Here is a 26,364-nt window from a genome sequence, read left to right as displayed (position 1 = left end):
CTCATGCTCTCTCAGGGAGAGCATGTCCCAAATTCCAAGCTGCTATTTTGAGGCATGTTAAAAAAGATAATGCACTTTGTGACTCCGGCATGGCGTAGTGGGTAGAGCGGCCGTGCCAGAAACCTGAGGGTTGCAGGTTCGCTTCCCACCTATTGACATCCAAAAAATCGCTGCCGTTGTGTCCTTGGGCAGGACACTTCACCCTTTGTCCCCGGTGCCGCTCACACCGGTGAATGAATGGTGAATGAATGATTGGTGGTGGTCGGAGGGGCCGTAGGTGCAAACTGGCAGCCACGCTTCCGTCAGTCTACCCCAGGGCAGCTGTGGCTACTGATGTAGCTTACCACCACCATCGTGTGAATGAATGATGGGTTCCCACTTCTCTGTGAGCGCTTTGAGTATCTAACAATAGAAAAGCGCGATATAAATCTAATCTATTATTATTATTATTATAATAAATATGGCAGTGCCATGTTGGCATTTTCTTCCATAACTTGAGTTGATTTATTTTGGAAAACCTTGTTACATTGTTTAATGCATCCAGCGGGGCATCACAACAAAATGAGGCATAATAATGTGTCGATTCCACGACTGTATATATCGCTATCGGTTGATATCGGAATCGGTAATTAAAAGTTGGACTATATCGGCAAAAAAGCCATTATCGGACATCTCTAATAATTACCTTCACCAAGGATGTTATGGTTTTTTTGGGCGAACTTTGTCGATTGCAGCAATAATTTTTTTTGCCATTCCATTCTAACGTTAAGAAGTGTCCACCTCACACACACACCTGCTGTTCCCAGATCCTGGCGTGCGGCTACATCAACTCTTTGATCCCGAAGCAGTGCTGGCTCATCCAGCTCTTCAGCCTGGCCTGCACCATCAAGGAGTACAACATCAACACCAACCAGGATCACCTGAGTAGGAGCGCATGCGCCTTGGCATCGCCACAACGTGACTGAACACTGACGTGTGTGTGTGTGCGTGCGTGTGTGTGTGTGTGTGCAGACACTGACGAGCGGTGCGAGCTTCCCAGCGACGAGGCGGGCATCATCTGGGACAGCATATGCTTTGCCTTCCTGCTGCTGCAGCGCCGTGTCTTCATGAGCTACTACTTCCTTCACGTGGTGGCTGACATCCGGGCGTCACAGATCCTGGCTTGCAGGTATGCACGCTCTTTTGGTATGCTGGAAAAGTGTTTCAACTCTAAAGCGGGGGTCTCAAACATGCGACCCGCACTTGGATGTGACAATTTAGCGGTTTAGTTCGGTTGGTAGAGTGGCCGTGCCAGCAACTTGAGGGTTGCAGGTTCGATTCCCGCTTCCGTCATCCTAGTCACTGCCGTCGTGTCCTTGAGCAAGACACTTTACCCACCTGCTCCCAGTGCCACCCACACTGGTTTGAATGTAACTTAGGTAATGGGTTTCACTATGTAAAGCCCTTTGAGTCACTAGAGAAAAAGCGCTATATAAATATAATTCACTTCACAATTCACTTCACTTAATATTGGTGCGGTCCGCGAGTTTAGTATGAACGGCGCTGGACAGCATCATATTTACCAACTTTACCAATTTTCCTGGGAGACCCTGAATTTCAGGGCATTCATTCTCTCGAAGCCCCTGTCGATTTATACCCAATCAACAATATTCAGGGAGTGCCATAATGGCACTGCCTTTAGCGCCCTCTACATCCTGTACAGACCGTGCAAGCCCAGTTATATGTTGCATCTGGCCATGTAATACGCACGTATGCTCTTGCAAGACATATTTAAACAACAACTATACAGGTCACACTGAGAGTGGCCGTAAATAAATAAATAAATGGGTCGTACTTATATAGCAGTTTTCTACCTTTAAGGTACTCAAAGCGCTTTGACACTACTTCCACATTCACCCATTCACCCACACATTCACACACTGATGGAGGGAGCTGCCATGCAAGGCGCTAACCAGCACCCATCAGGAGCAAGGGTGAAGTGTCTTGCTCAGGACACAACGGACGTGACGAGGTTAGTACTAAGTGGGGATTGAACCAGGGACCCTCGGGTTGTGCACGGCCACTCTCTCACTGCGCCAAACGTGTGGACAATGCCGAAAAAACAAGTCCATGTCAGAAAACCAACACATTTAGCTGAACTACACCAACACCGCCGAGAGGAGGGGTCCAAAACTCAACCAGAAGCTTGTGGACGGCCACCAAAAGCGTCCCACTGCAATGGGACATTTGAAATGTTGGTATTGTTTATTTGAGACCCATCATAGTGCAGGCTACACTTATCTCTTATGTTTGACTGCCATCTACTGGTCACACTTATCACTACACCATGTACCAAATATGTACATGGTGTAGTGCTAATAACAAAAATAATAACAAAAACTGTTACAAATGTGCGCCACACTGTGAACCCACACCAAACAAGAATGACGAACACATTTCGGGAGAACATCCGCACCGTAACACAACATAAACACAACAGAATACCCAGAATCTCATGCAGCCCTAATTATTCCAAGCTACAATATACACAATATCTTGCACTGTTATACTGATGACATAGTGCTGTATTTTACTTCTTTATCTCCTTTTTTCCAACCAAAAATGCTCTGCTCTGATTAGGGGGTACTTGAATTAAAAAATGTTCACAGGATGTATTTCACTGAAAAAAGGTTGAGAACCTTTGTTGTAAAGGACGTCAAAGGCAGTGCAGTCACGGCGGCTTCTTAATAATGTCGGCCGGGTGAAAATTGGGACAAATTGGGGAGAACGGTTACAACGGTAGATTGTCGGACAGTGCACTGAAATTCAAGAGTCTCCCGGAAAAATGGTGAGGGTTGGCAAGTATGTTGCTAGAGCGGAAAGCCATTCATAGAAGGTGAATTCATTAAAAAGTGCTTGTTGGATTTTTTAAGAAATCTTTTCTTGCGGCCCAGCCTCACCCCGTTTCTGCATCCAGTGGCCCCCAGGTAAATTGAGTTTGAGACCCCTGCTCTAAAGGCTTTGTGGCCACATGCGTGGACAGCACCTTTTAGCTCTTATTTCCAAAATTGTGTACACTACTGAATTGGGGTCTTATGGCCACTTAAGTGGACACTAATACTGCCATCTGATGGTGTCAGAAGAGTATCACATACAATGGAATTTGGAAAAAAAAAAGTATAAAAATAAGAATTTGCATTTCACTAAACATGAAGTACACATTTGTGTACTTATGGACTAAGTACATCATATCGAAAGATGATTCTTACTAGGGTCCAATAAGCCCAAATAGCAAAGAGAAATAGAAAAAAAATGCATGTAAACAAACAGCTTGGGCCTTAAGAGGTTAATGAACAAATGCAGAGATTTTTGTACAACTTGGTCTGCACAATTGTGTTGCTGATGTGTGTCTGTCGCTCAGAGGGGCGGAGCTTTTCCAGGCCACCATTGTGAAGGCGGTTCGAGTGCGACTGGAGGAGGAGCGAAAATCTGTAGAGCAGCTAAAGCGACAGTAAGAATTTTTTTGTTGTTTTTTTCAATATCTCTTTTTATGTAGCCTAACCCAGTGTTTTTCAACCATCTATTTGGGTTAAACATTTTTTGCAAACCAGTAATTATAGTCTGAAAATGTGTTGTTGTTGTTGAGTGTCGGTGCTGTCTAGAGCTCGGCAGAGTAACCGTGTAATACTATTCTATATAAGTAGGTGGCAGCAGGTGGCTAATTAATTTGTAGATGTCAAAAACAGCGGGAGGCGGCGTGCAGGTAAAATGTGTCTAATGCTTAAACCAAAAATAAACAAAAGGTGAGTGCTCCTAAGAAAAGGCATCGAAGCTTAGGGAAGGCTATGCAGAAGGAAACTTAAGACTGAAGTGGTTTCAAAGTAAACAAAAACAGAATGCTGGACGACAGCAAAGACTTACTGTGGCGTCCACAATGTACATTCGAACAATCAACAAAGTCCCCACAAAGAAGGATGAAAACTGAAATGTTCTTGAGTGCTAAAACAAAGTAGATGCGGAAATATCGCTTAAAGGAAGACATGAAACTGCTACAGGAAAATACCAAAAAACAGAGAAAAAGCCACCAAAATAGAAACGCAAGACAAGAACTTAAAGACTACACACAGGAAAACAGCAAAATAAGTCAGGGTGTGATGTGACAGGTGGTGACAGTACACCTACTTTGAGACAAGAGCTATACTGATGCATGCTTGGTTATGCTTTAAAGTCATATCCAACAATTGCGACAACGACTTTTTGCTGTCAACTGAGTTTCATTTTTAAATAATTTCTGCTGGTGTAATAATTACTGCTGCTCAGTATTCTTCTTCCTCCAAACACCACCAGTTGAGTTTATACCAAAAAGTTCTATTTTGGTTTCATCTGACCACATGACATTCTCCCAATCCTCTGCTGTATCATCCATGTATCCATTTTGGTATAAACTCAACTGGTGGTGTTTGGAGGAAGAAGAATACTGAGTTGCATCCCAAGAACACCATACCTACTGTGAAGCATGGGGGTGGAAACATCATGCTTTGGGGCTGTTTTTCTGCTAAGGGGACAGGACGATTGATCCGTGTTAAGGAAAGAATGAATGGGGCCATGTATCGTGAGATTTGGAGCCAAAACCTCCTTCCATCAGTGAGAGCTTTGAATGCTTGACCAAATACTTATTTTCCACCATCATTTACAAATAGATTATTTGAAATTCCTACAATGTGAATTCCTGGATTTTTTTCCACATTTTGTCTCTCACAGTTGAAGTGTACCTATGATGAAAATGACACACTGCAAAAAGTCAGTGTTCAAAAACAAGAAAAAAATATATATAAAAATGAGGGGTATTTTACCTGATCTAAGCAAAATTATCTGCCAATAGAACAAGAAAATTCAGCTTGTCAAGACTTTCCAAAACAAGTAAAATTAGCTAACCTCAATGAACCCAAAAATACCTTAAAATAAGTATATTCTCACTAATAACAAGTGCACTTTTCTAAGTAATAAAAAAGGGACCTTTTTGCTTAATATGTTGAAAAATATTCTTAAATGAAGTAAATGCTAGTGCCATTATCTTGACATAACGATATGCGCTTGGCATTACGATTTTTTTTTTCATGCTTGAAGTAGGAAATTATTACTTAGAAAAAGTAGTTTTCAACTTGAGTGTTGACACAGCTTCACAATAGTTGATATTCCAGTTTCAAGCATGTTTTACTCAATATAGATCAGGCCTGGGCAATTATTTTGACTCAGGGGCCACATTTAGAGAAGAAAATATGTGTCTGGGAGCCGGTATATCTATTTTTGGCACACCAATACAAAACTTTGCAATAATGTCTGATTGAATGCTTAAAACGTTATGTTGAAAAATATTTTTAAATGAAGTAAATGCTAGTGTCATTATCTTGACATCATGATATGTGCTCGGCATCACAATTTTTTTTATCATGCTTGAAGTAAGAAATTATTACTTTAAAAAAGTACTTTTATACTTGTGAGAATTCATGACACAGCTTATATTCTAGTTTCAAGCATGTTTCACTCAATATAGCTCATCAAATCTCAGCAACAAGCTGTAATATCTTACTGACATCATTTAGGACCAAAACACTTAAAACAAGTAAAACACTAACATAAAACCTGCTCTGTGAGAAGAATTATCTTATCAGACATAAAATAAGCAAATATCACCCTTATTGGAGATATTCAATCTTACTTGGATTTCAGTTTTTGCAGTGCACTGCAAAAAGTCAGTGTTCAAAAACAAGAAAAAAAAAATACAAAAATGAGAGGTATTCTATTTGAACTAAGCATAATTATCTGCCAATAGAACAAGAACATTTGGCCTGTCAAGACTTTCCAAAACAAGTAAAATGAGCTAACCTCAATGAACCCCAAAATACCTTAAAATAAGTATATTCTCACTAATAACAAGTGCACTTTTCTTGGTAGAAAAAAAAATGAGACCTTTTTGCTCAATATGTTGAAAAATATTCTTAACTTAAGTAAATGCTAGTGCCATTATCTTGACATCATGATTTGTGCTCGGCATTAGGAATTTTTTTTCATGCTTGAAGTAAGAATTTATTACTTTAAAAAAGTACTTTTATACTTGTGAGTATTCATGACACAGCTTATATTCTAGTTTCAAGCATGTTTTACTCAATATAGCTCATCAAATCTCAGCAACAAGCTGTAATATCTTACTGACATCATTTAGGACCAAAACCCTTAAAACAAGTAAAACACTAACATAAAATCTGCTTAGTGAGAATAATTTTCTTATCAGACAGAAAATAAGCAAATATCAGCCTGATTTGAGATATTTTATCTTACTTAGATTTCAGTTTTTGCAGTGCAGACCTCTGTCATCATTTGAAGTGGGAGAACTTGCACAATCGCTGGCTGACTAAATACTTTTTTGCCCCACTGTAGCTCTTAATCTTCTCCCTTTATGCCATTTCAAATGATTGAAATCAGCCGCCTCCATTTTGAAAATGATGACAGGTGAACGTGACGAGTTTGACCCGGTGGTAATTCTAGACATGCGCTAATAAAAATAATACTTTGCGAAACGAGTTTGACCCGGCAGTAATTCTCAGCAGGTGCATACTTTACACCTGGTGGCAATTCAAGGAAATACGATAGTTCTCTTCACTTGACATTCTCGGCTCTTGATGTCTGTTTGCGTCCCAAGTTGAGGACATCTTCCCCGTGGTGTCCCCAGGATGGAGCGCATTAAGGTGAGGCAGCAAAAGTTCAAGCGGGGCAAGGAGAAGATGCTGAGCGTGGTGCAGGAATCAGGAGAAGGACAGACGCTGGTCCAGCCCCAGGAGGACGATGACGGTATGACGGAGGTCCCCTGGGGGCCTCTCACTTCTGCCGCAGGGCGGTCACATGACGCTCTGCTGCTGCTGCTGATGATGATGATGATGATTATGATGCTAGTGCTGCTGCAGGAACGTAGCTACGCCTTATTGCCTTCATGACCTTCATTTTTCTTTATGACATGTTGCACTGATGTATTTGTTAAATTTTAGGAGCACAGCGAGTGAAAGCCAAGACCAAAAAAAAGCTGTGGTGGAGGCCGTGGGTTGACCATGCTTCCAGTAGGTTGACCCCCCACCTGCCTCCCCTCCTTTTTCTCACATCCTCCACTCTCATTGGCCCTTGTGTCCTCGACCGGAACACAGAGGATTCCCACACTGTCAGGGGGCTCCGAAGGCACCGGCCGCCATCCAGACTTTAGTCCTTTTCCGTCTCTATTTAAGGACCCTCGCGGACTGGTGCACGCTTGAAGAGGCACGCCAAGCTTTAAATCAGGGGTGTCCAAAGTGCGGCCCGCAGGGCATTTTTTAACAGCCCAATTTAAAAATACGATTGAAAACAAAATAATTCAACATAACAATTAAATGTTGCAATGTTTACTCGAATAACACAAAGCTGCCATGCAGGCTATTTCTTTCTTTAAAAAATAATAATGAATCAAAATCCATGTCATTAGGAATTTTTGACCTATTCAAGGCTCCAAAAAAATTCACATTAAATATTCCACTTTGAGTTATTTTTTGGGGGAAATTTTGCATGTTTTGTGTTTCTCATATACCGTATTTCCTTGAATTACCGCCGGGGCGCTAATTAATTTAAAACCTCTTCTCACTCCTGCGCTTACCAAAGGCATGCGGTAAAAGTAAGCATGCGCTAATTATTTTTAAACCTCTTCTCACTCCGGCACTTACCAAAGGCATGCAGTAAAAATGTGAGTGTGATGTAAGCTTGGACCTTAAATCCTACTGAATAGTTCTCAATCAGCCTCCTCCATTTTGAAAATGATGACAGGGGAAGTGTCACTCGTGACGTCACAAGTTTGACCAGGCGGTAATTGAAGGCAGGCGCATATTATATGCCCTGCGGCAATTCAAGGAAATACGGTATAAACAACAATACAGCTTATAATTGACGGATAGATCTGAGGGTGATCTTGAGATTATTGTATTAAAAGTAAACAGTAAAAAATATGTATTTACGTTTTTAAACACTTTAATGAGTAGGAGCCTTTTAATGTAATTTGTTTTTAAGTGTCATTGCCGAAAAATTAAAAAAAATAAAATCAATGTTATGAGTAATTGACCTTTTTAAGGCTCCAATTCTTAAATAATCTCAAATATTCCACTTAAAAATTTTATTGGGTGAAAATATTGCATGTTTTGTGTTTTTTCCATAAAAAACAGGGTTTTTTTTTTTTACAAAAAGAGCATACAACCTAAAATTTTTAAAATGTTTTTTTGGCAGAATGACCTAATGTTGATCTAGAGATTTAAAACTTGAAAAATAATACAAATAATAATAATACTGAATAATGACACATTTTTTATATTTTTTGGCAGGATGACCTAATGTTGATTTAGAGATTTAAAACTTGAAAAATAATGCAAATAATACTGAATAATGACACATTTTTTTATATTTTTTGGACCAAAATCCTATGGGGACGGAGCGGAGGCCTAAATGTATATTTTTTCCACATATATTGTATTGGTTTTTAAAATTAAAATCAAAAATCAAAATGGCCCCCGCTTGCTTTGATTTTTCAGTGCGCGGCCCTCAGTGGAAAAAGTTTGGACGCCCCTGCTTTAAATGATGAAGTACGTGCGTGTTGCAGCACAACGACATCACCTTAAATAGACACGAGAAGAATGCGGGACGAGGAGAAAAGGACTAACGGCTGGAGTTGGGCTGCATTGACATCATTTTGTAACCTCGTCTCAGCCCGAGGAGCCGCAGTGGGGAATCGCTCACTTTCACATTTTCATGCAAAGATATGAAGTCTTCTGGCCTTTTTATTCTCAGAAGGCTCAAAAGGTTTCATTCTTTGCCTGCAGACATGATGAGACCAACAAGTATCACCAAGGGAAGCTCACCTTCTCCACACAACTTTTACATCATTTGATTGGCATTTGGTCAGTTTTGTTAGCAGCGTCACTCAAAAGCTGAAACTTGGAAACGTGCGACACAGGCCAAGGAAGAAAGTGCTCACATTTTGTTGCACATCTGGAATTAAAGATGCAAACTGAGGAAATTGTGTTGCCATCCACCCGCATTGGGGAAGTGACTCGTCCAATTCAGCAGAAAGAACTTATATTTGTTGTCAGTCATTCAGGAACATTTTTTAAAGGTTTCCATCAATAATTTGCTCAAAACCTGCCAACGGTTTTGTTTAAAGCAGGGGTCACCAAGGCGGGCACCAGGTCGCCCGTAAGGACCAGATGAGTCGCCCGCTGGCCTGTTCTAAAAATAGCTCAAATAGCAGCACTTACCAGTGAGCTGCCTCTATTTTTTAAATGTTATTTATTTATTAGCAAGCTGGTCTCGCTTTGCTGGACATTTTTAATTCTAAGAGAGAGTCTTCTGAAGTGTTCCTGAGCCCATGTGGTGATATCCTTTAGAGATTGATGTGGGTTTTTGATACAGTGCCATCTGAGGGATGGGGGGTCACGGTCATTCAATGTTGGTTTCCGGCCATGCCGCTTACGTGGAGTGATTTCTCCAGATTCTCTGAACCTTTTGATGATATTATGGAGCGTAGATGTTGAAATCCCTCAATTTCTTGCAATGTCACTTTGAGAAAGGTTGTTCTTAAACTGTTTGACTATTTGCTCACGCAGTTGTGGACAAAGGGGTGTACCTCGCCCCATCCTTTCTTGTGAAAGACTGAGCATTTTTTGGGAAGCTGTTTTTATAGCCAATCATGGCACCCACCTGTTCCCAATTAGCCTGCACACCTGTGGGATGTTCCAAATAAGTGTTTGATGAGCTTTCCTCAACTTTATCAGTATTTATTGCCACCTTTCCCAACTTCTTTGTCACATGTTGCTGGCATCAAATTCCAAAGTTAATGATTATTTGCAAAAAACTAAAAAGTTTGAGTTTGAACATCAAATATGTTGTCTTTGTAGCATATTCAACTGAATATGGCTTGAAAATGATTTGCAAATCATTGTATTCTGTTTATATTTACATCTAACACAATCTCCCAACTCATATGGAAACAGGGTTTGTAAGATTACATATCTCAAATAATGCTGATATTTGCTTATTTTCTGTCTGATAAGATAATTCTTCTCACTAAGCAGATTTTATGTTAGTGTTTTACTTGTTTTAAGGTTTTGTGTCCTAAATGATGTCCGTAAGATATTACAGCTTGTTTCCGACATTTTATGACCTATATTGAGTAAAACATGCTTGAAACTATTTTTCTCCAAATGTCAAATGCACAGGAAGGCGGGGAAGAAGAGGGGAAAAGGTGTCCAAAATACCTTTCCAGGTTCCAGTCCCACGAGTCCCACTGTCGGCCACACAAGTCCTGGGATGAGAAAAATGTCCAAAACGCACCCAGCAAAGTCCCACGGGAAGTGGGGGGGAAAAAGTGAGAAAAGTCCCAAAAATGTTCAAAATACCTACCCAGTTCCAGTCCTACCCGGGTTCGAGTTTGAGTTGGAGTGCCACAAGTCTTAAGATTTGTGGCACTAGAACCTGGGTGGGATTTTTGAACATTTTACCAACTTTTCTCACTTTTCTCCCTGCCTTCCTGTGGGACTTTGCTGGGCATGTTTTGGACACTTTGGGCATCCTGGCTGGCGGCGGGCTTGTGGGACTTGAACCTGGGTAGGTATTTTGAACATCTTTGGGACTTTTGCTGACTTTTCCAACTTTCATCCCCCCTCCCCATGGGTGTGTTATGGACATTTCGGGCATACATAAGATTTTATGTTAGTGTTTTACTTGTTTCTAGTGTTTTGGTCCTAAATGATGTCAGTAAGATATTACAGCTTGTTGCTGAGATTTGATGAGCTATATTGAGTAAAACATGCTTGAAAGTAGAATATCAACTGTTGCAAAGCTGTGTCCTCAACACTCACAAGTATAAAACTACTTTTTTAAAGTAATCATTTCTTATTTCAAGCATGTAAAAAAATCATGACTTTGACACAATTGTGTCTCATAATTAAAACAGATGACAGCCAAATACGTACTCATATTGTAGTACAGTTGTTATTAGTGAGAATATACTTATTTTAAGGTATTTTTGAGTTCATTGAGGTTAGCTAATTTTACTTGTTTTGGAAAGTCTTGACAAGCCAAATGTTCTTGTTCTATTGGCAGATAATTTTGCTTAATTCAAGTAAAATACCCCTCATTTTTGTTTTTGTTTTTCTTGCTTTTGAACACTGACTTTTTGCAGTGTGTCTGCATTGACCTGATCACTGACCATTAGGGCTGCCAATCTTTGGGTGTCCCATGATGCGATTCAATATCGATTCTTGGGGTCGCGATTCGATAATTTATTGATTTTTTTCGATTCGATTCGATTCTCAATTCAAAAACGTTATTTTTCCAATTCAAAAGGATTCCGTATTCATTCAATACACAGATTTCAGCAGGATCCACCCCAGTCTGCTGACATGCTAGCAGAGTAGCATGTCAAACTTTTATAATTGTAAAGGACAACGCGATAATGTAAATTATGACTTATTTTATCTTTGTGAAAACATTGGACACAGTGTGTTGTCCAGCTTATGAGATGCCATGCAAGTGTAAGCCACTGTGACACTATTGTTCTTTTTTATTATTTTTATAAATGTCTAATGATAATGTCAATGAGGGATTTTTAGTCACTGCTATGCTGAAATGATAACTAATATTGATACTGTTGTTGATAATATTCACTACTTTTGTTTTGTTCTGTGTGGTGTTTGTGTCTCCTCTCAATTGCTCTGTTTATTGCAGTTCTGAGTGTTGCTGGCTCAGGTTCGGTTTTGGAATTGGATTGCATTGTTATGGTATTGCTGTGTAGTGGTTTGTTGGATTGATTAAAAAAAAAAAATTGATTAAAAAAAAAAAATGGGAATCTATTCTGAATCGCACAACAGATTTGATTTATATTCAAATCAATTTTTCCCACAGCCCTACTGACCATATAGCAAGCTGCACCCCCGTTTGAGCATCTACGCTCAAAATAAACAGCGTGATTAATTTGCTTAAACACCTGACTAATGTAATTTTTGTCACTAATCACACCAGTCAACTCTTTCTTTCTGGCCGCCCGAATTTAAACATGTGAGTTAGCGATGTGGCCTGGGTTACTTGTCTGGTCATCACTCATGTCTGCTACTGCATTCCCACCTTTTCCCGACCCCGACACTTGAAATCATTTCGCCGTATCCCAGCATCCCCTTCACCCCCCCCCCCCCCCCCCCCCCCCCCCACACACACACACTTTCTGTTCAAGGACACAAGTCAGCCTTATTGATTTTAACTCTGCTGTCCACTCAAAATCATCACTGCGCTTTCTGCTCGTAGCCATGATAGTCACATTGTTACTCGCATATTAGTCACGTCTTAGTCACATTGTTAGTCGCATATTAGTCACCTTGTTAGTCGCATGTTAGTCACGTGTTAGTCGCATATTAGTCACGTGTTAGTCACCTTGTTAGTTGCATATTAGTCACGTGTTAGTCACCTTGTTAGTTGCATATTAGTCACGTGTTAGTCACCTTGTTAGTCGCATATTAGTCACGTGTTAGTCACCTTGTTAGTTGCATATTAGTCACGTGTTAGTCACCTTGTTAGTCGCATATTAGTCACGTGTTAGTCACCTTGTTAGTCGCATATTAGTCACGTGTTAGTCACCTTGTTAGTTGCATATTAGTCACGTGTTAGTCACCTTGTTAGTCGCATATTAGTCACGTGTTAGTCACCTTGTTAGTCGCATATTAGTCACGTGTTAGTCACCTTGTTAGTCGCATATTAGTCACGTGTTAGTCACATGTTTTAAGTATGTCAAGTCGCAGTTTTTCACTTGTTTGGACGTCTTTTATTCCTTTCAGTGAGGGTCCCCTTTGCAGCCCTCCATGTTGTTGTTGTTTGTGCTGTTGTGGAAACTCCAAAGTGATCTGTGCTGTTCCTCTCAGTGGTTAGAAGTGGCGAGTATTACTTGTTTGAAACGGACAGCGAGGACGAGGAGGAGGAGGAGGAGCAGAAGGACGAGGAGCTGCCAAAGAAGTCGGCCTTTCAGGTGCCTTTTTGTTCCTTTCAGATGTTCTTTATTGGAACTGTGCCACGGGCGTACTTGCCAACCCTCCCAGATTTTCCGGGAGACTCCCGAAATTCAGCGCCTCTCCCGGAAGAAATTTTCTCCCGAAAATCTCTAAATTTAGCCGGAGCTGGAGGCCACGCCCCCTCCAGCTCAAACATGCACAGTTCGAAGCTTGAAAAGGAGGATTGCAAGCAGATCTGACAGCATTTAAAGTCATTTTTAAAAACGACTGCTAATCCTCCTCCTTTTCAACCGGACGACCACAGAGAATTAAAGTAGGAACACTCCGGAGGCAGAAGTTCATTAAGGGGGGCGGACTCACCGGCTCTCAGCCATGTTTCTGTCAAACAGAGGAAGTCAAGTCCGCGGAAAGTGAAGAAATCCTTCAAGATAAACGTTTTGTTTTTCAAAGATCTTGCATTCACAAGACCGAACCTGGCGGGGGCCAGCACGTCCAAGGGTGCAGCTAAACCAGGTGGGGCCCGACGCACAGCCCGCAGGTGGCGGGAAAGGAAGGCAGGAATCCGGCCAGGTGAAAAAGCTGACTGGGACGTCGAAAAACCAACGTCGAAGTTGATCATATCAGTGGGAAAGGGGCAACGATCCAACATTGTTTGGCGGTCATCCACAAGTAGTGAGCTGACAGAGGCGAAAATAGACACAAACAACACAAAAACGAACAGAACTGACAGCGAGAGACGGCAGGGCAAAGCACATACTGGCGCCATCTTCTGGAAACTCAGAAGTGACGTTACTGAAATAGTGAAAGGTAAGTGTTGTTTTTTTTAAGTAACCAGCAAGCACAGTACAGTTAGTAGAACTATGTTTTTATTACTGTGTATTAGATAGGTGCCGTCTGAAATTCAACTATTTATTTTATTTATATATATATAATAAAATAAATATATATAGCTAAGATTCACTGAAAGTCAAGTATTTCATACATATATATGAAATATATATGAAATAATCGAGTTGGTGAATTGGCTGTAAATATATTCCTCCCCTCTTAACCACACCCCCTAAACCACGCCCACACCCCACACCCCCCGCCTCACGAAATCAGAGGTCTCCAGGTTGGCAAGTATGGCCCCGGGTGAAATTGTTGTTTTCTGGCAGAACAGCAACACAAACACTGTTGTCATTAATCACATGCTGTGCTACACACAATTATCTTTTGAAATGATTTTATTTATCTTTGTGTCTAAGAACACGTTTATAACCAAACACCACTTCTCTGATGTATGACTAACAGACTTGACTAACCTTCTCCACCTGTGTCTCCACCTGTGTCTCCTCCCTGCTCGTGTCTTCTGTCTCTCTTCTCAACAACCATCTGTTATTGTCTTCCCACTACCTTTCTTTTGCATCCTTTCTTGCCATCTGTCCAATCCACCTGTGGCATCTTCCCTCCACTTCTTCTCTACCCACCTGTATTTTCTCCAATACCACATTTATTCTTCATCCACATATGTTGAAACCACCTTTGCTTTGATTGTCCTATGTCTTCGGTCTCTCTTCCCAACCATCTGTAATCGTCATCCCCCTCCCTCTCTTTTGTATCCTTTCTTGCCATTAATCCAATCCACCTGTGGCATCTTCCCTCCACTTGTCTCTGCCTGTGTTCTCTACCCACCTGTATTTTCTCCAATACCACAATTATTCTTCATCCACATATGTTCAAACCACCTTTGCTTCGATTGTCCTGTGTAACCTTCTCCACCTGTGTCTCTTCCCCACTTGTTCGTCTTCCCCCCTACCTCTCGTTTGTATCCTTTCTTGCCATTAATCTAATCCACCTGTGGCATCTTCCCTCCACTTATCTCTGCCCGTGTTCTCGGCCCACCTGTATTTTCTCCAATACCACATGTATTCTTCATCCACATATGTTCAAACCACCTTTGCTTCGATTGTCCTGTGTAACCTTCTCCACCTGTGTCTCCTCCCCGCTCTTGTCTTCTGTCTCTCTTCCCAACAACCATCTGTAATCGTCTTCCCTCTACCTCTCTTTTACATCCTTTCTTGCCATCTGTCCAATCCACCTGTGGCATCTTCCCTCCACTTGTCTCTGCCTGTGTTCTCTACCCACCTGTACTTTCTCTAATACCACAATTATTCTTCATCCACATATGTTCAAACCACCTTTGCTTCGATTGTCCTGTGTAACCTTCTCCACCTGTGTCTCTTCCCCACTTGTTCGTCTTCCCCCCTACCTCTCGTTTGTATCCTTTCTTGCCATTAATCTAATCCACCTGTGGCATCTTCCCTCCACTTATCTCTGCCCGTGTTCTCGGCCCACCTGTATTTTCTCCAATACCACATGTATTCTTCATCCACATATGTTCAAACCACCTTTGCTTCGATTGTCCTGTGTAACCTTCTCCACCTGTGTCTCCTCCCCGCTCTTGTCTTCTGTCTCTCTTCCCAACAACCATCTGTAATCGTCTTCCCTCTACCTCTCTTTTACATCCTTTCTTGCCATCTGTCCAATCCACCTGTGGCATCTTCCCTCCACTTGTCTCTGCCTGTGTTCTCTACCCACCTGTATTTTCTCCAATACCACATGTATTCTTCATCCACAAATGTTCAAACCACCTTTGTTTCGATTGTCCTGTGTAACCTTCTCCACCTGTGTCTCTTCCCCACTCGTTCGTCTTCCCCCATACCTCTCGTTTGTATCCTTTCTTGCCATTAATCCAATCCACCTGTGGCATCTTCCCTCCACTTATCTCTGCCTGTGTTCTCGGCCCACCTGTATTTTCTCCAATACCACATGTATTCTTCATCCACAAATGTTCAAACCACCTTTGTTTCGATTGTCCTGTGTAACCTTCTCCACCTGTGTCTCTTCCCCACTCGTTCGTCTTCCCCCCTACCTCGTTTGTATCCTTTCTTGCCATTAATCCAATCCACCTGTGGCATCTTCCCTCCACTTATCTCTGCCCGTGTTCTCGGCCCACCTGTATTTTCTCCAATACCACATGTATTCTTCATCCACATATGTTCAAACCACCTTTGCTTCGATTGTCCTGTGTAACCTTCTCCACCTGTGTCTCCTCCCCGCTCTTGTCTTCTGTCTCTCTTCCCAACAACCATCTGTAATCGTCTTCCCTCTACCTCTCTTTTACATCCTTTCTTGCCATCTGTCCAATCCACCTGTGGCATCTTCCCTCCACTTGTTCTCTACCCACCTTTATTCTTCATCCACATATGTTCAAACTACCTTTGCTTTGATTGTTTTGTGTAACCTTCTCCACCTGTATCTCCTCCCCGCCCGTGTATGCTTTCCATGCTATTTTTCCTTACACCTGTATCTCCTACCCACCTATTCTAACGTTTGCCCTGTCCTCTCCTCCACGATGGTGTCCTGTTGTCTATCTACCCCTGTGTCCAAATGGTTTCATCTTCCACCTGTATCCTCTTCCCAACTCCTCCCGCTCTTCACCTGAATGGTCACCCTACCTGTTTACCCCCTCCACCTGTTTCCTCCTCTCTACACCTGTGTGCTCCTTCCTGTATAGCGAGCTATCGGGAAGTTTGTGTCAGCAGTTCTGGCTTTGCCCAAGTCTGTCATAAAGCTGCCAAAAACTGTGCTTCAGTATGTAATGAAGGCAGGCAAGGTAAACACCAGCATAAGTAACACACCTTTTCTTCTTTCTGCATGACAACAAACAAAGTGTTGATTGTTCCAACCATGAAGTGTTTCTGATCAGTGCGATGTCAACATGTCTCTGTGGCCTCTGAGCACATTTAATGAGGAAATGAGTGCAGTTTTGACCCTTGAATGCTTGCCTGCGATTGATTGGAAGATGTTGCATGGAGTACAGATCAAGGGTTTGTGATAGGGATGTCCGATAATATCAGACTGACGATTTTATCGGCTGACAAATGCTTTAAAACAGGGGTCGCGGGCCGCGAGACCTTATTTTAAAGTTTAATGTTTAATGTTAGTGCGGCCCGTGAGTTTTATACAAATTGACAGCGTTGTGTTATTTGACTCCAAAATGGCTCTACAACATTCTGGGTTACCTACCCCTGCATTAGTGGAAAAGCGGCAAATGAGTGAAAGCGACAGAGATGTTGCCATGGAGATGAGGGGTTTCTTATGTGCCTGGCTGCAGTCACACCGCGACACCTGTCCGTCAGTAATATGAGTCCCCCATAATCTGGACCAATTCAAACCGTTACTTGTTTTTTTTATTGTTTAATTTGCATTGCCTCACACGATGAACACTACATGTATTTCTATATGATGTTGGATAACACTCTGGGAGCCCTCACTTTTTTGCGCTTGCTATCCTGGTACTTTCCCGGCTATTATCCGCCGACCGCCGTGTTGCTGTAGGGAGCAAAAGAAGAGTGACACACATTGTGGAAATAACATTATTCTCCTTGCGTGGGCTAGATACAAATATATTCTACAACCCCAAACATGTCTTTTTCAAATCCTGCAGTGAAGAGAAAGGTTAGTGATGAGCAAAGATAATTCCAGGAAAAGTGAGAGATGCAATATTTCTTAGTTGAGCACAGGGACACCCCGACGTGTCTTATTTGCACAGAGAAAGTTGAATACAATTTGAAACATTATTATACAACTAGACATGTTGAGGAGTATGCAATATTTTTTTAAAGAAATCTTTTCTTGCGGCCCAGCCTCACCCAGACTCTGCATCCAGTGGCCCCCAGGTGAAGTGAGTTTGAGACCCCTACTTTAAAATGTAAAATCGGAAATGATCGGTATCGGTTTCAAAATTATCCGTATCAGTTTCAAAAAGTAAAATGCATGACTTTTTATAAGGCCGCTGTGTACACGGACGTAGGGAGAAGTACAGAGCGCCAATAAACCAGTGAATGCAATGCATACTTGGTCAACAGCCACACAGGTCACATTGAGGGTGGACGTATCAAAAACTTTCACTGTTACAAATATGCGCCACACTGTGAACCCACACCAAAGAAGAATGACAAACACATTTCGGGAGAAAATCCACACCGTAACACAACAATACAAATACCCAGAACCCTTTGCAGCCCTAACTCTTCCAGGACGCTACAATATACACCTCCCCCCCTCAACTCCGCCTACCTCAACCTCCTCATGCTTTCTCAGGGAGAGCATGTCCCAAATTCCAAGTTGCCTTTGAGGCATGTTAAAAAAAAAAATAATGCACTTTGTGACTTCAATAATAAATATGGCAGTGCCATGTTGGCATTTTTTTCCATAACTTGAGTTGATTTATTTTGGAAAACCTTGTTATATTGTTTAATGCATCCAACAAAATGAGGCAAATAATGTGTTAATTCCACGACTGTATATATCGGTATCGGTAATTAAGAGTTGGACAATATTTGATATCGGCAAAAAAGACTTTATCGGACATCTCTAGCTTGTAATGCATGCTACTCACTGAGACTAGTTTCCGTGTGTCTTTTCTGCGCATTCCTTTAAGAACCGATGACAGAATTCCCTGATTTTGGAGGCAAATTGCAGCTCATAAGTGGATGAGAATGATGAGCTCTGTGCTTTTTGCAGTCACTTTGTGTTTAAACTTGACCATGTGAGCGTTTTCTTTCATTTGTGCCAATCTTAAACTGCAGTTCCTCTACCACGCCTGGATCACCAACTCTAAAGCTGCCCTGAAGGCGCGAGGCAAGGAGAAACGCAAACTCTGGAAGCGATACACCAAGGGGATCCGACGAAAGAAAAGCAAAAAAGAAAGTAAGCAAACGGGACTAAAGTATCAGTAACTTGAAATATGAGGATAGTTCAAAGACATGTATTGTGTATGTTGAGCAGCTCATGTGGGCATCGAGGTGGGCGAGATGTCCGACGACGATGTAAAGAAGAACTCTGGTCCAGGTCAGCTTCCTGGCACTCATTCTGTCTCTCCTGGCGTGTCCTAACCAGATGTGACGTTACCTTCCAGACAACATCATCAAGCGAGTGTTCAACATTATCAAGTTCACGTGGGTGCTCCTGCAGACCACCGTGGACAGCTTCACCAAGTGGATGAACGACGTGTGCAGGGAGTACATCGACATCTCCACCGTGCTGCGCATCGAGCGCTGCATGCTCACCCGGGAGGTCAAGAAGGTGTGCAGAGGACAACGCCATCGTGGCTTTTACTTCTGCTGAAACATGCACTTTAAGTAACTGCATGTCAGTTTACTGTTCTGTAAGGAACATTTTCATGGTTTATGATATTCCAGAGGGTGTTTATTTTTATCTTTTTGTATACAAACCCCGTTTCCATATGAGTTGGGAAATTGTGTTAGATGTAAATATAAACAGAATACAATGATTTGCAAATCCTTTTCAAGCCATATTCAGTTGAATATGCTACAAAGACAACATATTTGATGTTCAACTCATAAACTTTATTTTTTTGCAAATGATAATTAACTTAGAATTTCATGGCTGCAACACGTGCCAAAGTAGTTGGGAAAGGGCATGTTCACCACTGTGTTACATCACCTTTTCTTTTAACAACACTCAATAAACGTTTGGGAACGGAGGAAACTAATTGTTGAAGCTTTGAAAGTGGAAGTCTTTCCCATTCTTGTTTTATGTAGAGCTTCCGTCCTTCAACAGTCCGGGGTCTCCGCTGTCCTATTTTACGCTTCATAATGCACCACACATTTTCCATGGGAGACAGGTCTGGACTGCAGGCGGGCCAGGAAAGTACCCGCATTCTTTTTTTACGAAGCCATGCTGTTGTAACACGTGCTGAATGTGGCTTGGCATTCTCTTGCTGAAATAAGCAGGGGCGTCCATGAAAAAGACGGCGCTTAGATGGCAGCATATGTTGTTCCAAAACCTGTATGTACCTTTCAGCATTAATGGTGCCTTCACAGATGTGTAAGTTACCCATGCCTTGGGCACTAATGCACCCCCATACCATCACACATGCTGGCTTTTGAACTTTGCGTCGATAACAGTCTGGATGGTTCGCTTCCCCTTTGGTCCAGATGACACCATGTCGAATATTTCCAAAAACAATTTGAAATGTGGACTCGTCAGACCACAGAACACTTTTCCACTTTGCATCAGTCCGTCTTAGATGATCTCGGGCCCAGAGAAGCCAGCGGACATTTATGGATGTTGTTGATGAATGGCTTTCGCTTTGCATAGTAGAGCTTTAACTTGCACTTACAGATGTAGCGACGAACTGTATTTAGTGACAGTGGTTTTATGAAGTGTTCCTGAGCCCATGTGGTGATATCCTTGAGAGATTGATGTCGGTTTTTGATACAGTGCCGTCTGAGGGATCAAAGGTCACGCTCACTCAATATTGGTTTCCGGCCATGCTGCTTACGTGGAGTGATTTCTCCAGATTCTCTGAACCTTTTGATGATATTATGGAGCGTAGATGTTGAAATCCCTAAATTTCTTGCAATGTCACTTTGAGAAAGGTTGTTCTTAAACTGTTTGACTATTTGCTCACGCAGTTGTGGACAAAGGGGTGTACCTCGCCCCATCCTTTCTTGTGAAAGACTGAGCATTTTTTGGGAAGCTGTTTTTATAGCCAATCATGGCACCACCTGTTCCCAATTAGCCTGCACACCTGTGGGATGTTCCAAATAAGTGTTTGATGAGCATTCCTCAACTTTATCAGTATTTATTGCCACCTTTCCCAACTTCTTTGTCACGTGTTGCTGGCATCAAATTCTAAAGTTAATGATTATTTGCAAAAAAAATAATGTTTGAGTTTGAACATGAAATATGTTGTCTTTGTAGCATATTCAACTGAATATGGCTTGAAAAGGATTTGCAAATCATTGTATTCTGTTTATATTTACATCTAACACAATTTCCCAACTCATATGGAAACGGGGTTTGTACATTTGATCAATACACTGCAAAATAGTCAGTGTTCAAAAAAAAAAAAATACAAAAATGAGGGCTATTTTATTTGAACCAAGCAAACTTATTTGCCAATAGAACAAGAAAATTTGGCTTGTCAAGACTTTCCAAAACAAGTAAAATTAGATTTGATTGATTGATTGATACTTTTATTAGTAGATTGCACAGTACAGTACATATTCTGTACAATTGACCACTAAATGGTAACACCCCAATAAGTTTTTCAACTTGTTTAAGTCGGGGTCCACGTTAACCAATTCATGTTAACTTCAATGAACCCCAAAACAACTTAAAATAAGTATATTCTCACTAATAACAACTGTACTTTTCTCGGTAGAAAAAAAAAGAGACCTTTTTGCTCAATATGTTGAAAAATGTTCTTAAATGAAGTAAATGCTAGTGCCATTATCTTCACACAATATGTACTCAGCATTACATTTCTGGAAACCAGCAAACTTATACTAAAAACTGATTTATTTTTCTTAATGAAAAGGCAACTTCTTGTTACTTTCAAGGTCTCCGAGCCGCTCAGGTTAATCATACCGTCTAAAGATGCATTTTCCATCAATAACATGACATCATCGCACCAAGTGTGTGCTCTTTCAGTCAATTAGTGCACAAATATGCAATTAGTGCACAAATATGCAGCCTGGCCCAAATCTTTTTCTATTGTAATTTTGAAGAATTTATCTGAATGTGCATGAACTCTCTCCGTTCAAAGTTGTTTGAAAGGTTCAAAGTTTATTGGTCACATGCAGACTACACCACAGTGAAATGCTTTTTTTGCATGCTCTTCAGATATTGTGTACAGTAGGATCCAAACACTAGTTGCAGAATCTAATGCACTAAATACAAAATATTGAATAACTCTGATGTACATTAATTACAAGGCGATTAAGTTGCACAATAAGTCACAGAAGTTATGGTAGAAGTATCAGTACAAGTAGAAGTACAGAAGTCAAATACAGTACCAGTGCAGGATCAAATAGTATATACAGTATGTACAGTATAGGCAGCAACAAATATGAAGGTGTTACAGTTCTTTGGCAGTTGAGTAGTGATAGTAGTATGAACAAAGCTAATGGAACAGTTTGACTTCTTTATACTCTTGTTTCTACATTATTTTTACATGATTTACAGTCATTGAATGAAAAGTATTGTAGTCTGGTTATTACAGTGGAAAGTAAAGTGATTCTTGTGCGTCGTGTTTTTTTGTAATTGGGATAAAGTTTTATCAGCGTTGGAGTTGAGCAGTTTGATGTCTCGAGGATAGAAGCTCCTACTCGGTCTCCTGATTTGAAATGTCACGTTTAATGTTTAAATAGTCACTTTACTGTACTGTGCCAACTGTACTACTATGAGTACATATTTTCTATTGCTTCATTGAAAATAAAACAGCAAAGTCCATTTGGCCGTCATCTGTTGTAATTATGAAACACAAGTGTGTCAAAGTCATGATTTTTTTTTTTTTCATGCTTGAAATAAGAAAGTATTACTTTAAAAAAGTAGTTTTCTACTTGTGTTGATGACACAGCTTTGCAACAGTTGATATTCTACTTTCAAGCATGTTTTACTCAATATAGCTCATCAAATCTCAGCAACAAGCTGTAATAAATAAATTAAAAAGATCTTTTAGAACCAAAACCCTTAAAACAAGAAAAACACTCTAACACAGGGGTCAGCAACCTTTTTGAAAGCAAGAGCTACTTCTTGGGTACTGATTAATGTGAAGGGCTACCAGTTTGATACACACTTCAATACATTGCCAGAAATAGCCAATTTGCTCAATTTACCTTTAACTCTATGTTATTATTAATAATTAATGATATTTATCTTTGTGGAAACACTGATCATCTTAATGATTTCTCACAAATATATATTTTTGATGACATGTTTTAAATAGGTTAAAATCCAATCTGCACTTTGTTAGAATATATAACAAATTGGACCAAGCTATATTTCTAACAAAGACAAATCATTATTTCTTCTAGATTTTCCAGAACAAAAATTTTAAAATTCAAAAGACTTTGAAATAAATTTAAATTTGATTCTACAGATTTTCTAGATTTTCCAGAATAATTTTTGAATTTTAATCCTAATAAGTTTGAATAAATATTTCACAAATATTCTTCGTCGAAAAAACAGAAGCTAAAATGAAGAATTAAATTAAAATGTATTTATTATTCTTTAAAATTAAAAAACAAATTTTTACTTGAACAATGATTTAAATTGTCAGGAAAGAAGAGGAAGGAATTTAAAAGGTAAAAAGGTATATGTGTTTAAAAATCCTAAAATCATTTTTAAGGTTGTATTTTTTCTCTAAAATTGTATTTCTGAAAGTTATAAGAAGCAAAGTAAAAAATAAATGAATTTATTTAAACAAGTGAAGACCAAGTCTTTAAAATATTTTCTTGGATTTTCAAATTCTATTTGAGTTTTGTCTCTCTTAGAATTAAAAATGTCGAGCAAAGCGAGACCAGCTTGCTAGTAAATAAATAAAATGTAAAAAATAGAGGCAGCTCACTGGTAAGTGCTGCTATTTGAGCTATTTTTAGAACAGACCAGCGGGCGACTCATCTGGTCCTCACGGCCGACCTGGTGTTGGTGACCCCTGATCTAACATAAAATCTGTTTGGTGAGAAGAATGATCTTATCAGACGGAAAAAAAAGCAAGTATCAACCTTATTTGAGATATGTCATCTAACTGAGATGTCAGTTTTTGCAGTGTAGATGTGTGTTTATATACAGAACATCTAATAACCCTGACATCTCTACCAGGGCAATGTGCCGTCCCGGGAGAGCATCCACGTCTACTACCAGAAGGCCATGAGGCTCAACATGTCCCGGCAGGCCAGCATGGACCTGCTCAGTGAGGACGAGTCAACCGGGGGTTCTTCCAGGCAGCGTCCAAGACGGAGGGGCTACTTCATGGAGAGTCAGGCTTCCACGGCCTCCAGGGACAGCATATCCAGGTAAGACTGGTTGAAACTTGTATTAGTAGATTGCACAGTACAGGACATATTCCACACAATTGACCACTAACACCCGAAGAAGTTTTCCAACCTGTTTAAGTCAGGTAAACAAAACAAGACAAAAACACACACAAAACATCAGTGTTCAAGTTATACTCTCACTGTCTGCACTGCAAAAACTGAAATCTAAGTAAGATTAAATATCTCAAATAAGTGTGATATTTGCTTATTTTCTGTCTGATAAGATAATTCTTCTCACTAAGCAGATTTTATGTTAGTGTTTTACTTGTTTTAAGGGTTTTGGTCCTAAATGATGTCAGTAAGATATTACAGCTTGTTGCTGAGATTTGATGAGCTATATTGAGTAAAACATGCTTGAAAGTAGAATATAAGCTGTGTCATGAATACTCACAAGTATAAAAGTACTTTTGTAAAGTAATAATTTCTTACTTGAGGCATGAAAAAAAAATCATAATGCCGAGCACATATCATGATGTCAAGATAATGGCACTAGCATTTACTTCATTTACGAATATTTTTCTATATATTGAGCAAAAAGGTCTCATTTTTTTTGCATCAGTCCCTCTTAGATGATCTCGGCCCAGAAAAGCCGGCGGCGTTTCTGGATGTTGTTGATAAATGGCTTTCGCTTTGCATAGTAGAGCTTTAACTTGCACTTACAGATGTAGCGACAGTGACAGTGGTTTTCTGAAGCGCTCCTGAGCCCATGTGGTGATATCCTTTAGAAACTGATGTCCGTTTTTGATACAGTGCCGTCTGAGGGATGGAAGGTCACGGTCATTCAATGTTGGTTTCCGGCCATGCCACTTACGTGGAGTGATTTCTCCAGATTCTCTGAACCTTTTGATGATATTATGGATCGTAGATGTTGAAATCCCTAAATTTCTTGCAATGTCACTTTGAGAAAGGTTGTTCTTAAACTGTTTGACTATTTGCTCACGCAGTTGTGGACAAAGGGGTGTACCTCACCCCATCCTTTCTTGTGAAAGACTGAGCATTTTTTGGGAAGCTGTTTTTATAGCCAATCATGGCACCCACCTGTTCCCAATTAGCCTGCACACCTGTGGGATGTTCCAAATAAGTGTTTGATGAGCATTCCTCAACTTTATCAGTATTTATTGCCACCTTTCCCAACTTCTTTGTCACGTGTTGCTGGCATCAAATTCTAAAGTTAATGATTATTTGCAAAAAAAAACATGTTTATGAGTTTGAACATCAAATATGTTGTCTTTGTAGCGTATTCAACTGAATATGGGTTGAAAAGGCTTTGCAAATCATTGTATTCTGTTTATATTTACATCTAACACAATTTCCCAACTCTTGTGGAAACAGGGTCTGTAAAATGTTCACCTTCCATTATGACACATCCCAAGTCATCCGTCTGTGTTGTTTAACATTCCATCTCATGCCGCCGCTGCCGTCTCTCTCAGTGCCTACACGGAGGCCACCACGTTGTTTTCACGTCAGTCCACCCTGGAGGACCTGGACGGGATGCCAGAGTGTATCCCCAAAACCAGCGAGCGTGCCAGGCCGAAGCTGCGTAAGATGTACGGCCTGGACATGTCCAACTCGTCCGTGGACAGCTGCAGCAGCTTTGTGTCCAGGTGCTGGGGACGATACACACGTACACCTGTGTCACATCCATCTTATCACGTGTGTGTGTGTGTGTGTGTGTGTGTGTGTGTGTGTGTTCCACTTCTTCATGTATTGTTTACCTTTGCTGAGGTGTGTGATCAGGGCGACGCAAGAACAACTTTGTGATATTGTTTTACATTAAATAACGCATGGATTTTAATGGGCAAACACACAACAAGTAGAGCTGGGCGATATGGCCTTTTATTAATATATCGATATTTTTAGACCATGTCACGATACACGATATATATCTTCATATTTTGCCTTAGCCTTGAATGAATACTTGATACATATAATCACAGCAGTATGATGATTCTATGTGTCTACATTCAAACATTCTTCTTCATACTGCATTCATATATGCTACTTTTAAACTTTCATGCAGAGAGGGAAATCACAACTAAAAGTGTATTTATTAAACAGTTATTAAGCAGTGGCACAAACATTCATGTCATTTCCAAACAGAAAGTGCAAGATTGTCAGAGACATTTTAAAACAAGCTATTAGTGCACTTTTGTGCATGATGTCACTAAGATGAAATATCAAAACAACACTAAATTAAAGTGCACTTTTTGTACAGAACACCACTACAGTAGTTTAAAACAGTGGTCCCCAACCACCAAGCCACAGAAGAATTGTTATTAATTAATTAAAAAAAAAAAAAACACTTAAATTTTTTTTTTTATCAAATCAACATAAAAAATGCAAGATACACTTACAATTAATGCACCAACCCAAAAAACCTCCCTTTTCCATGGCAAAAAAAAAAAAAAGAATCCTCCAACCCGCCATCA

At 40.4% G+C, this 26,364-nt stretch overlaps 1 protein-coding gene across 3 annotated transcripts in view; it reads left to right on the top strand.

The window, feature by feature from the left end:
• LOC133567965 (piezo-type mechanosensitive ion channel component 2) overlaps positions 1–26,364 on the top strand; it is a 230,989-nt gene that overhangs the window by 144,955 nt on the left and 59,670 nt on the right. For 2 of the 3 annotated variants that reach the window (XM_061919617.1, XM_061919616.1), the window contains exons 28-39: positions 807–924; positions 1,012–1,168; positions 3,401–3,490; positions 6,710–6,828; positions 7,023–7,091; positions 12,954–13,057; positions 16,600–16,698; positions 18,677–18,797; positions 18,876–18,938; positions 19,006–19,172; positions 23,721–23,914; positions 25,366–25,539. In XM_061919617.1, coding sequence (XP_061775601.1) covers positions 807–924; positions 1,012–1,168; positions 3,401–3,490; positions 6,710–6,828; positions 7,023–7,091; positions 12,954–13,057; positions 16,600–16,698; positions 18,677–18,797; positions 18,876–18,938; positions 19,006–19,172; positions 23,721–23,914; positions 25,366–25,539 — 1,475 coding nt within the window. The remainder of the gene's footprint in view (positions 1–806; positions 925–1,011; positions 1,169–3,400; positions 3,491–6,709; positions 6,829–7,022; positions 7,092–12,953; positions 13,058–16,599; positions 16,699–18,676; positions 18,798–18,875; positions 18,939–19,005; positions 19,173–23,720; positions 23,915–25,365; positions 25,540–26,364) is intronic. The other variant, XM_061919618.1, reaches the window with a different exon arrangement.

This window comes from Nerophis ophidion, linkage group LG14, assembly GCF_033978795.1.
Source record: "Nerophis ophidion isolate RoL-2023_Sa linkage group LG14, RoL_Noph_v1.0, whole genome shotgun sequence".
NCBI lineage: Eukaryota > Metazoa > Chordata > Actinopteri > Syngnathiformes > Syngnathidae > Nerophis > Nerophis ophidion.
This window is presented reverse-complemented; position numbering and strand designations above follow the sequence as displayed.